At 39.0% G+C, this 12,494-nt stretch overlaps 1 protein-coding gene across 2 annotated transcripts in view; it reads left to right on the top strand.

Annotated features, from left to right (window-relative positions):
• Positions 1-11,794, top strand: part of HDAC9 (histone deacetylase 9) — a 479,837-nt gene extending 468,043 nt beyond the window's left edge. For both annotated transcript variants that reach the window (XM_083825978.1, XM_083825977.1), the window contains one exon: positions 5,309-11,794. In XM_083825978.1, coding sequence (XP_083682104.1) covers positions 5,309-5,348 — 40 coding nt within the window. In that variant the 3' untranslated portion in view covers positions 5,349-11,794. The remainder of the gene's footprint in view (positions 1-5,308) is intronic.
• The last annotated feature ends 700 nt before the right edge of the window (positions 11,795-12,494 follow it).

Genomic DNA, 12,494 nt, shown 5'->3' with positions numbered 1-12,494 from the left:
AAATCAAAGATTTTTTTTCCTTACTTTCTCGTCCAAGACATTTTATTCCTTCTGGTATGAAAATAATTTCTTCTAATCATTCTTCTTGCCCCTATCTATGTCTTTTCTATTTCAACTTTTATTTTTTGATGGAGTAAGGACTGCATCCAGGGCACCAGGTGTTGGGCATACTATGTATTTATAAGGAAGATTAATGGTGGGCATTTTTGTTGTTTGTTGTTCTTTTCTACTCTCATTAACTCCAAGCTCTCAGTAATTGCCATCACAGTATATAAACAATTAAATCTGTCCTCCCCCCCTGCTTTGTGTATTACTTTGTATCTGTTTACCTTCTTTCCCACTCAGAAATGGTGCTATGGGCTTTAGGTCTGTCTAGTATCTGTAATTTTGCATCATCAACAAATGTTATCAGCTAAATGTACTGGTACTCTGCCACGTCTTCTTGAGATGCTGTGGAATATCCTTCCATGATGAACATTCACCAGTATTATTATCCATTTCCCACATTTGATGGATTGTTAATCCATGGCAAGACCATCTCTCATAACCTAAGTTCCTCAAAGCACTTGGATAAAATTTCTGGAAGACTTTCTTTGCAGAGGTATCACTTGATCCCTCTTCCTTCAGTTCCTTCAGAAACTTCTAATAAATTCGGGAGGCTTGACTTCTCTGCAAGAGTTAAGTCTTAACTCATAGCCAAATTACTATTATCTAAATGCCTATTAATTCTGTAATTTATTATAGGTGCTATCAATTTCCCCAATACAGACTTACTGTATGTCCTGTAGTTTCCAAAATGGGGATTGCATTTCTTACCCTCTCTACCTCTGGCATGGATGCTGAATTAAGCAGTGGAATATGCTCAATCATTATTTATATAGAAACATCATGATTACATTCCCTTAGAACTCAGTGGACAAATATCATTTGCTCTTAGCAATTTGGCAATGTTTAATATATCAGCTTGTTCTAGTGCTGATTCAGTTTAAGACAGTTCATCTGCAAATAATAAGATCTGCCTGATGCTTCTCTAGTGAACAGAGATATAAATAGTTCATTTTGCTCTTGTGGTTTACCTTCCTTGATGCTCCTTTTATGCTTTGATCATTTCTTCTGATGTATTTTGAAAGATCCTTTTATTATTAGTTTTTATGCCTTTAACATGTTGCTCTTCAGATTCTCCTTTTGGCCTCATTGTGGGTTTACATTGAACTTGCCAGTGTTTCTACTTTGTTTGCCTTATTTAGTCATGACTTCCTCTTTTGAGAGCTTATGTGTATTTACCTTATTGTGCTCTTAAACTGTGAAGGTTTTTTTTTCTTTTAGTTCCTTTTCTTTGATTCATACAGAGTCAATTTTTACTAGGATATACACTTACCCAGGATCTCTAATATGATGTCTTCAGGCACTCTTCAAATCATCTTCATGGTTTAGAAATGTACCTCTTTTTCCCCAGCTCTTTGCTACCAGAGGATCACTTTTCAATTACAATGCTCTTCCTTGAGACAGCTGAGTTAAATTAGGAACAGATTACAGCATAAAACAGCCATACCCCACCAGAAAATCTATCTTCTGTTCAGCGATTTTTGCGACTTGGAAGCATACCTTGAATTTTTATTTTTATGTGTGTGATGATGTAGCTATGAGGAATCCCTGTAATTCTAATTTATAAAATAAGGTAAGATAAATGTTTGCTTTTTTTGGATGGTTTACAGGATTTATCTGTTTTTAAATATTGATTTAAAAAAAAAAAGTGCAGATAAAGCTATTTTAAATAGCGTTCACATTAAATAATATGGTTGCCATTTACTTACAACTGCCACAGAGCAGTACGTAAAATGTCACAAGTTTAGCCAGAGTTTATCCATATGGCAGGATTCTCTCATCTCCTCCAATTGTTTTAATATAATCATATGTTTTAGCAGTAACTACGAAGAGACTATTTCACTCTACAAGAGTGTGAACTGCATATAGAGAGTGGCATAGGTGAGCAGCCTTTATGGCATACCCAAGTAATTAGACCAAATGCAAGAGGGCTCTGCTCCTAGGCACTTGCAATTTCAGTCAGCCACCATGAAGCTTTATGAAAAATCACAGTTGTGATTCAACATTAATTACAGTCCCAATCTGTGCCATTTGGGATCTGCCAATCCCACAGATCAGCCCAGATCAGACCCAAGCTCACAGTTACATTTCTGAGGAATTAGTCAGAGCATACAATATGGGTTGATTTTTTTGCCTGTTTTGTGTTTTTATGCCAACTTCTTGTCAGCTACAGGAAGACAGACTGAACTGATATAACTAACAATGACATAATTGAGGTAACATAAATTTGGCCTGTCAGACTCTGCCCCCTTGATTTTTTATTTTATTTTTTGGAAAACTTTTGATTTCAGCTGAATGGGTATATATATATTGATTCACCTCTCAGAGTTATATGATTACAGTGTTTTTCTTTCTGTGCAAAGGGCTCTAAAACTTTACTTGCTCTCTCACAAAGCTCTGGCCTAAGCTGTTATCCCATAAAGATGCATGGTTTTTAATGATAAGTTGTTGGATAGATCCAGTGACTTCTCTTGCACAAATAATTTGAAGTTAAAGCACATGCACGAATCTTCAAAGCAGACTGGAGAAGGTTGAAAATACATTGAGAGACAGCAGTTGGATTTGCCAAGGCACCTGAACCTCCTCTCCATTTCCAAAAAGGCCTTAGCATCTTGTGCTCGCATATACAAATTTCTACTGGTGCCTAGGCTCTGGCTGTTGCAGAATATTGGGATGTTGTTGGAGTGTGTTAGAATATACTAGGACACAGCACTCAAGGTTAGTCCTGGTGCTCAGAAGTGCCCTCATCAGGGAGAAATTGCTTAGGACTCAAACCACGAATGCGATCATCTCCGAGTTGTGCTACGTTCATGAGAATGTCAGTCCTATAGGCCAAATACATGTGAGCAGACTTGCATGTACTTCTTCCCTATCTCTATAAATAACCCAAACTCCCACTTCCACTTCCAGAAGTTTTCCAGAGCTCCATTCCTTCCTACTCTGCCAATCTCCAATTGAAATCTATTGAAAACTATTTCTTCCCAGTCACTTATTCACAGCACAACCTAAAAGCTTAACTGTTACCTGCTTTCAAACTGCTCTCTTCTCAGACAGCCCCATAAGTCTCCGAGTGTTTAAGAGGGCCTACTGCACTTTTACTTTATGCCAGAGAAGCAGGTCCTCCAAGAGTGGCTGTAGAAAGTGGGAACATGTAGTCAGCACAGGAGCGATATACAACAAGCATGGTCTGTACATGGAGCATGTTCCTTTACTATACCTGAGGACCTGAGCAGCAGGCTGAGCTCCATCCCACCTCTGTTGCCAGTGTGCCACCTCTGCCACAAGCCAGAACAATGCAAGGAAATGGGCGAAATGGGGAAATGGGGAATGGGCGAAAGTTGCGACAGGGGAGTTTTAGGTTGGATGTTAGGAAGTACTTCTTTACCGAAAGGGTTATTAAGCATTGGAACGGGCTGCCCAGGGAGGTGGTGGAGTCACCATCCCTGGAGGTCTTTAAAAGACGTTTAGATGTAGAGCTTAGCGATATGGTTTAGTGGAGTACTTAGTGTTAGGTCGAAGGTTGGACTCGATGATCTTGAGGTCTCTTCCGACCTAGAAATCTGTGATACTGTGAAAAATAAAAAGACAGCAATGATTTTTTTTTATTTTTTTTTTAAGATGTCTCAATAAACATATTTTGGTAAGCTCTCTGGGCTTCTGCTGCCTGTTGAGGAGGAGTGATGCTCTGCTGCATCTGTGCATAGGCAGGACAGTGCTCCCACTCAGCTTTGCTCTGTCCAAAGTGGCCCCTGCTGCAGCCTTCCTTGAAACTCTGCTTCACATCCCCACTCAGAAACAAGGGAGCTGCAGTGGTTATTGTACACATGAAAATGTCTCCACTGTATAGAGAGGAACAAAAGACTAGAGATTTATAGATTAACAATCTTTTCTGGTTACTAACCCTTTGGAAAATGATTAGTCTGAAAAACATTTTCTTTTTCACATAGCATTCATCCAACTTATTTTTCAATATACTAGCTGTAATCATTCCAAATCATAAAGGAATAACCTGTATAAAACCATTTACAGAGACACTTCTGATTTTTTCATTGGGAAAGACTTTAATAAAGTCCAGACTAATTTAAAATTCTCTGGCTTCCTTGCTAAATAAACTACCAAAGCCCATGCAAGCCCCCATTAATTACTTCCCTCCCCACTCCCCCCCATGGGATCTCATGAGCTTGTACTTTCTGAAGTATTTTTTACTGAAGCTAATCATTATACCGGCTTATCAGATTTAACTGTTAAATGCCTGTTTTATTTATTAATTTGTGTTTACTTTTCTCCCTCCCCTCATTTCAGAATTGCTTGAAGTGATTAGTTTTAAGGAGGTCTTAGACTCATTTCTATACTGTATCCTGCCAGATTGAGGTGACAAATGGTGTATGTCAAAATTCTTACACCCTTCAACGGTGAGGTCTAACCGTGGTCTCAAAAGCTCCCCATTTTATAATTACCAGCATAATCCTCGGTTGCAGTAGCTTGTTACGTACTAGGAATTATGTCACTTCCCAACGGCTCGGCGTATGTCCCCATTTGATACTTAGTGGATGTTTTAGAGCTCATCTTGCCTAAGCTGAATGTTTCCCAGAGGCTTTCAAATAAAAGAAACACTTATGATTTGATGAGCTATTATTAATGGATATCTGTCTATGACAGCGATGTGTTAATCAGGTTTAGAATTTGGTCTCAGAAGTTGCAGGGAGGCAGGCAGCCAGACAAGGAATTTATTAAAACACAGAATCAAAAGCCAGAGGACTGAGGAACCCCACAAGAAATGTTGCTAACTACTTGGCTACTAGTGAACCATTTTGTTTTAATGGTATGGGCCCACTTAGAAAAACAAATGCATGTATTTTGAGTTGCAGATGCTTGCAAAATAAAAGTATCACAGCTATTTTTTTCACAAAAATTATTTGATTCTGTTGACACAAAGCATGTACATTTCTGGACAAAAAGTTATAAAATATTCTGACATATTTTAATATAAACAGGAACATTTTAAGTGATTGCTTGGATCTAAAATGTTTTTCCACTTGACATTTGTTTATACTTCCTAGGAAAGAAACTCTATTTATGGATAACTGAATAACACAAATAAACATCAGAGAGAGCTGAAAAATCAGCTTTGATTATGCATGAAAATCTACAATGTCATTGTGTACTCTCGTGCCGTGTTCTGATTGCCTGTTTATTTTTACAGAGCTGCTGGCGAGCCCATGGAAGAAGAGCCAGCCTTGTGAAGTGCCAAGTCCTCCCTGATATTTCCTGTGGGTGACATCATTGTGTATCCCCCCAAAGCACCCTCAGACATGTCTTGTCTGCTGCTTGGGTGGCACGGATCAGATGGAACATAAACACTGGGCACAAAACTCTGAATAGCAGCTTCACTTGTTCTTTGGATGAACTTGAAAGGGCCCTAAAGATTCCTTAAATGTAACCGCTACAATTCTAGAGTTACAGTAAAACAGGCTTGGGAGAAAGAGCCTAGAGCATGCTTTTTATATGCTGTTTGACCCACTCACCAACATGAATTGTGAAATAGAGTATTACAAAATTCTACATGATAGATTATAGATACAAGAGTTGCAACAGCCAGCAAAATACTTGGTAAACTCCATGAATCACTTTCTGACACTTTTTACTGGGTAATTTTTTTCATACTGTGTTAAACTGTTAATAGAATTTGTTTTCTTTGCTTTGTGTAATGAAGAAAAAAAAAACCTCTTATTTTACGTGCTGTTTTTTAACCCCTTGTAATGAGTTCTAGCAGAACGAGTAAAAGGTGTGTAAACTAAGATGAGGGATTTTAGCTAAAGGGAAAGTACTTCTTATTGTACTATAAATCCCCCAAAGTACTGTGCTTGGTGGTGCTTTTTTTTCTTTTCCCTTTTCCTGGACATATCTCCCCATTTTATGTAACCTTTTCTATCATAAAATCACATTCACGATTCCCTAAAATGAGCGACCTTCTGTCTTTAAAAAAGTGCTGTACCCGCCGTAGTTGACAGTAGCTCTCACCAGATGTGCAGCAGAGATCAAGTAGTCTCTGAAAAATGGATGGCTTTCCAAATGTGTTTTTAGTTTGTTCCAAAATGTTTCTGTGTCCTGACTCTGAGAGCAGCAATTGGCAGCGGCTGCGTGCAGCTCATTTGGAGCTCAGGTGTTTCCGTGGAGGTTGCGTGGGGAGCGTTTTTACAGGTTGTCGTGTGAATACAGACTGATTCTTTTATGTAGTCCTGCACCGAGAGAGCTGATGTTGCTTGAGAAGTTTCCAAGGGTTTAGGCTTTATTTTAGATCCCCCAAGTGCAGCAAGCTTTCCCTGCAATGTGACATTAGCTGTTTGATTCTGCGTTGGTGAACGTAACATAGAGCTGTGCCTTTAGCTGATAATGAACGCTTAAACTATTACACGTGTTGCCTTACCATCAGAGAAAGAGATAGGGCATGTATGTAAGACGACTTCAAATGAACAAAATTGTGCTACAGCAACTTTTATTTTGTTTACAACTTTCTCACCTAATGAACCCTGGGAGATACCTTGAAGTATTCTGCTTGCAGCCAGTATTTGATAGCTCGCTTGGCTTTTAAAATCAAATGATGTTCATTTTTATACATTTTCCAAACTGAAAGTATATATTAAAGCCATAAGTGAAGACTGTCATGCTTTTTATTCTGAAATCTGAAAGAAACCTTAATTAAAACAAGATTTTGGTGAAGGCCATGATATGAAAGATAGGGAACAATATGGTTTCAGTTATAGGCAGACTCAAACCTGTAAATCAAAGATGAAAGATTTCACTCAAATAGAATTATATAATTCTCTTTTGTTATGCAGTCAGACTATATCTTTCATGCATTTGGGTTTGTTTACGATTAGCATTTTAATTTTAAAGACTTTTATTACTTATACAAAAGCTCTCTGCTACAAGTTAGAAATCTGAGGCATGCTTTGAAAAGGGAAATCTAAAAAAGGAATGTCATTTCCTATAATGCAAAGTAAACTTTTATTCCAAAAGGCTTACTCTAAAATGGATGCATGCCCCTCAGAAAGTAAAATAAAATTCTACCTGCCATTTACAAGCCAAAACCATGCTCGTTTTAGTAATGCAAAGGGTCCCAGCCGGCTAAATTAACTCCTGGTGCAAGCCACCTTGCCTGACTTTGAGCTGTTCTGAAGGGACTGTTCACATGACTAAAGCAATCAGAAGTACACCCTATTATTTTTAGCAGACTTGTGATGGTAATCTTACTTGCCATTTACTGCAATTTACTTGTGGTCTTCAAAGAAGTTTCCCTTCAAGGAAACCAAGGACCATAGCTGATCAGTTGGGTAATTTGTAAAGCTTTTCACATTTTGAAATAATAGCTGCAAAATTTTAATTGAGTGCACAGTAAGATCATTTTAGAGTTAACCCCACAAATGTAAAATGTGTATCCTTAGCTTGCATGAAATGGAATATGAATTGCAGCTTGAAAAGTGATTTACAAACTTTGCCAATTAACATCTATATTCTGGGGTGGAAATCAGCTAAAGCTGTCCTTTGTAGCTGGAAATGCTTTTAAAATTCCAGAATAATTTGAATTAAACCACATTATAAACTCACACTTATGCATTTATACAGGCATACTCCCAGACAGACAACTAGACATGCTATTGGTTAAAGTCAGGATCATTTGGATAAGCAAATGTGCAAATAAACTACACACAGATTGTGTCCAGAACTCTGCTCTCACTGAAGCCAATTGCAAAATCCTCTTTGATTTCAGTGGGAGATGGATCAGGACCTGTTTTTTTTTTTTTGTGCACTTTTTTTTTTTTTTTTAAGTCCAGAACACCATTACTTTTTGATTATGTCATTACAAGGCACCGTACAGCCCTCTGGGAAATGATTGAGGCTTATGGTGAATATCAACACTTCCTTCCAAGCAGACCTGGGCTTTCCGAGAGGGCAGTTTCACTTGCTGCTGTTTTCTTCTCACAGGATTTTTTATTACCATCAATAGCTCCCTATGGATTGCAGTTAAAATATCTCCCAGCAATTTCAGTCACACTTCCAGGGAAATATTCACATGGACACTCTTAAAAATGTCCGGTTTTAGCTGGATTCAACAACAGATTCCAAGAATTTCAGAAAGGTGCATGAACTGCATGTTTTTCTGCTTCTAATGTTCAAATCCAGAGGCTTAGGAGCTCTTTTTGAAGAAACGTCATAGACTTATGTCTCCTATGGACCTCTGCTTAGGTGAAGGAGATTGACACTTCTGAAAATTAAGTCCCAGATATTTCTAGCCAGCTGCCAAAATATCAACATCTGAGCTTAGATTACTTCTAAAAAATGATCTGAAATGGGTAAATAATATGGGAGTAAATGATGATGCCTGTGTTCACGCAGGCAGTGAAGCTGAGGAGGTGGCAGGGAGCCTTCAGAGCCAGGGTGGCCCTCTGGCTGGTGCTGGTGGCATGGGGCCTGCAGGTCCCACAGCACCACCATGCCAGGCTGTTAGCAGCAAACCCTTGCCTTGCAGGGATTGCACTCCACTTCTGGATCAAGATTTCCCTAAGCCAGTGATCACCTGAATGAGAGATGCCACAGTGGGAAGTACCCCTGACATGCTTGCTCCAGTCTATATTCTTCCCTAGAGTTAGAGGCTGCATATTGAGCTCAATGGCATATTGGTCTTTTTGTGCGTTCTTAGGTCCTTAAGTTCATAGCAGAGCTTGAAAACTAAAAAAATATATGGCCCAGGATATCAAGAAAAAAATAAATCTTATCTAGCTTAACGCTTTTACCTGGGCTGGAGAGGGAACAATGATAGGAACGGCAAATCTCGAAACTGCTAAATCCTGTCTTGCACTTCATTTCTGGACTCTCTGTGTAGGAGTTCTATATGTACTAGTTTGGCTTTAATATAATCTGCAGCAATGAAATGCTTGATTATATTATCCTTCTTCATGCAAAATGTCTAGCAACCAAACAAAGTTCATGGGAATTTTGCCAGTGTAAAGATGACAGAATGAGTCCCTTTTTAAGTTACGTACCTCCTTAATTTTACATTCAGTGAAAATTAAGTAACTAATTTGAGGCAAGTGAATTCAAGGAAAATAAAATCATTAAGCTATCTTAAATAAACACCATAAAATAAAAAGAAAATAAAAACAGCTGTCATGTAAACAAAGTTGACTGTTTCTTTACTTTGCAAAAAAGTCAACAACAAACTGCCAGCTGAAAGAAGGTGGCAAAATGAATCCCTCTCTCGAGTATGTAGTGTTTGATTTAATGTCTTATCTAAGTGCAGCCTCCCTAAAAAGCTGAGAGTCATAACCAGAGATGAAATATTAGAAAGGTTATGCTGCAGCCAACACTGTAGAGAACAAGAATGTAGAGACTGACTAATTTGTGTAGACAGACAGCAGGACACTTCTGGGGCAATGTGTCTGGGACGAAGAATTAGAGGGAGCTTTTCCAAAGGCACTGGTGGCTGTGAGGCAACTAACTTCTATTAACTTGCAGGGACAAGGAGGTGCCCAGCAAGCACTTGCTCTTTGGGAAATGCCCCCTGTCTCACAAACATGCCCATATGCTTACAGACATGAACCTCACTACACAGATTTTGTCCTAAACAGCAACAGCCAGGAGTGCTGCCTTGAAGTCTATGCCACGTATTTGCCCAAAAAGCATTCAGCCCCTCGCAGACACTTCATGGCAGGAATGATAGAGGGGAGGGCTTTTTTCTATAGCAGCCTTTCCAGGAGTGTAACAGTGCATGGTTGTTGTATTTTAAAGGGTCACAGTGGAACTTTCTGAACCATTGTGCTTTTTTTTTTTTTTTTTTTTTTTACAGACTCCATATGGAAGTAAAACAGAATATGCATGTGGCAGGGCAGGGTGTGGGGGTGCGGGGTGTTTGTGTGGGGGGAAGGGAACCTGCTGGGAAGTCATTTCTCTAAAATCGAGCTTCTGCTACCTATTTTTTGTCCTGAATTTTGAGCAGTTTGGATTTTTAATTATGATTTAAGCTTCTATTTTGTCATGTCACTCGCTTCGTTTTTTGCCTGTAATTGAATTTGCCCGTGTAGCACATAGAAAGAAAAAAGAAGTTGCCTTTTCTGACAGACGCCCCTGCCCTTGGTGTGGGAATGAGAATAGCTTATCTTTGTCACTTCTAGCAGCAATTAAATGTTTCATTTTTGTGACAGATCCAAACTGGAGTGGTATTTTATGAGTACGATTTAGCTGGCTGTCTGCTGATTGTTAAAAAAAGAAATTGTGAAACTTGCATTCCTCTCTAACCTCAAAAGGGACCCATTTTGATTTTAACAATGTAATATTTTCACTTGATCCAAAAGGTTTTTTGTCCCATGACATCTTGTTACTAGCTCGGTTTTAGTCTCTAGCAAATAACACACCACAGAGAGCAAAGACCAAGGAGGACGTTCCAGCAGCTATTAATTATAACTCTCATACACAATCCTTCATCCTGCTCTAGTGCCGTGCTCTGTGCTTCAGTATATTAGGAGAGTTTATAGCAAAGTATAGATTATTCTGCATAATCAAAGATGCTCCTGTTCAGATGTTAATTAGTGCACTGTGATTTGGGCTGCAGTTTATAAGGAATACATGCTCCTGTGTGGATGGTCTAGAGGCAAGTGAGGTATGAAACTAATGGCATTGGTACTGCACAGTGAGAGTGATTCTGTGTTAAAATCTCTACACATCATCCCCTTCCTGACGGTATGCCTGAATGGCTAGAGGCACATTTGCAACAGCAGAGCCGTAGGATGCCCTTATTCAAAGACCACTGCAAACCCTTCTCTCACAGGCTGTGGATAAGGTCTGGGAGGCAGTTAGTGAAGAAGCCTTCACTTTGCACTAAGTCCACACCCAAACTGCAAAAAAAGTTCAGATACAAATCTGAACTCTGCTACACATCCCTATTTCTGATATGAAGTGCCAGTTCTGCCTCTAGAAAAGTCTGTCTGAAAGAGCGCTGGCACCAGTGGATATGTATCTATTGAGTTTTGCAGGCTTCAGAAGGGTGTATACGTCACGTTATGGGAACAAGTTCATACTCATGTCTCTTGCTGCTTAATTTACTGCTATTTTATATTTCATGATTGGCTTAATATTCTAAGTTAGGATGCAGTAGGAAAGCATAAAGCAATACCTGGTGAACTCATAACTAAAGCTTTCAAAGCAAAATTACCGCTGTGGGTTTTTACAACACTGACTTTTCCATCTAGGGATGCACAGCTGAAATGTCTATTTTTTTCTTTGAAAATTGATGTTGCTATCTGTTTCTATGATAAAAAACAGTCCTTTTGCTCAGAGCACTAGAAGTTTATCTGTAATTTGTCTTTCCAGGCAGATCAGATTCTAAGAGATAAAGTACCAGTGGGACCAGTCCAAAGGGCAAAATTTTTAAAGGTCAATAGTAATATTTCTGTAAAAGTAAGAGGAACCTGTGGATTATTATTATTATTTCTGATACATTTTTGTATCTGAAAGTATCCAATGAGTAACGTTAAGTAATATTGTGCTCCAAAACTTCATTGGTTATAGATATATGAGCATTAGATTGGCGTGAAATAGTCTTCAACTAAGTTGTAAAAATCTCTTTTGTTTTGTGTTTTGTAAAATTCTTTGGCTATAGTCTTGTCCTAGTGTGAATAAAAGCTATTTGAAGTAAGCTTGTTTGACACTCTGAGCCTTTTTTTTTTTTTTTTTAATCAGCTCTGAAAAGAAGTGGAGCTTTGAACATGCCACCCTGGTTGGATCATAGGAATCTGACTGTTAAAATATAAAGGGCGGAGCATAGTGAAGCTGGAGTGGATAAAAAAGGAACCACAAATGTTAATATAAAAATAATGTTACATAGCAGGCTAAAACCCACACAAAACAGAGCGTTGCAAAGCTATGGCTTTAACACCAAGCTCATATTCTGTAGTTCCTTTGGCTCATTGTCCTGAGGCGTTGCAGAACACATAATTCTCCTCCCAGTTAAGCAATTTAAATAGTACGTGCGCTGTTTTGAAAGCCATAAGGCCCCTACTTTGTGGGAGGTGGGGAATACGCAGCATGCTGCAGCAATGCTCTGGACCATGGTATCGCGCCAGCTCCGCTGCTGTAAAACTTGGAGATATATGGATACAACAGAACTGGTTTTAGAAAGGTACCCCACGAAAACAGGGAGTAAGGAAGGGCTGTGCTTGCTGTGAGCATGCTTTGATCACGTGCACAACATCAAAAGTAGCTCACTGGTTTAGGCCTCTGAAATTGCTCCTGTACGTGGAGCTTCATGCACCTAAATTTGAAAATCGAGCAGGCAGAAAGGTAGCTGGAAGTACAGGCACTGGATTTGCACATGCGAATCCCTACCTCCTGGC

The sequence above is a fragment of the Anser anser genome (assembly GCF_964211835.1).
Source record: "Anser anser genome assembly, chromosome: 2".
NCBI lineage: Eukaryota > Metazoa > Chordata > Aves > Anseriformes > Anatidae > Anser > Anser anser.
Note: the sequence above shows the minus strand (reverse complement) of the source record. Positions and strands in the feature narration are given on the sequence as shown.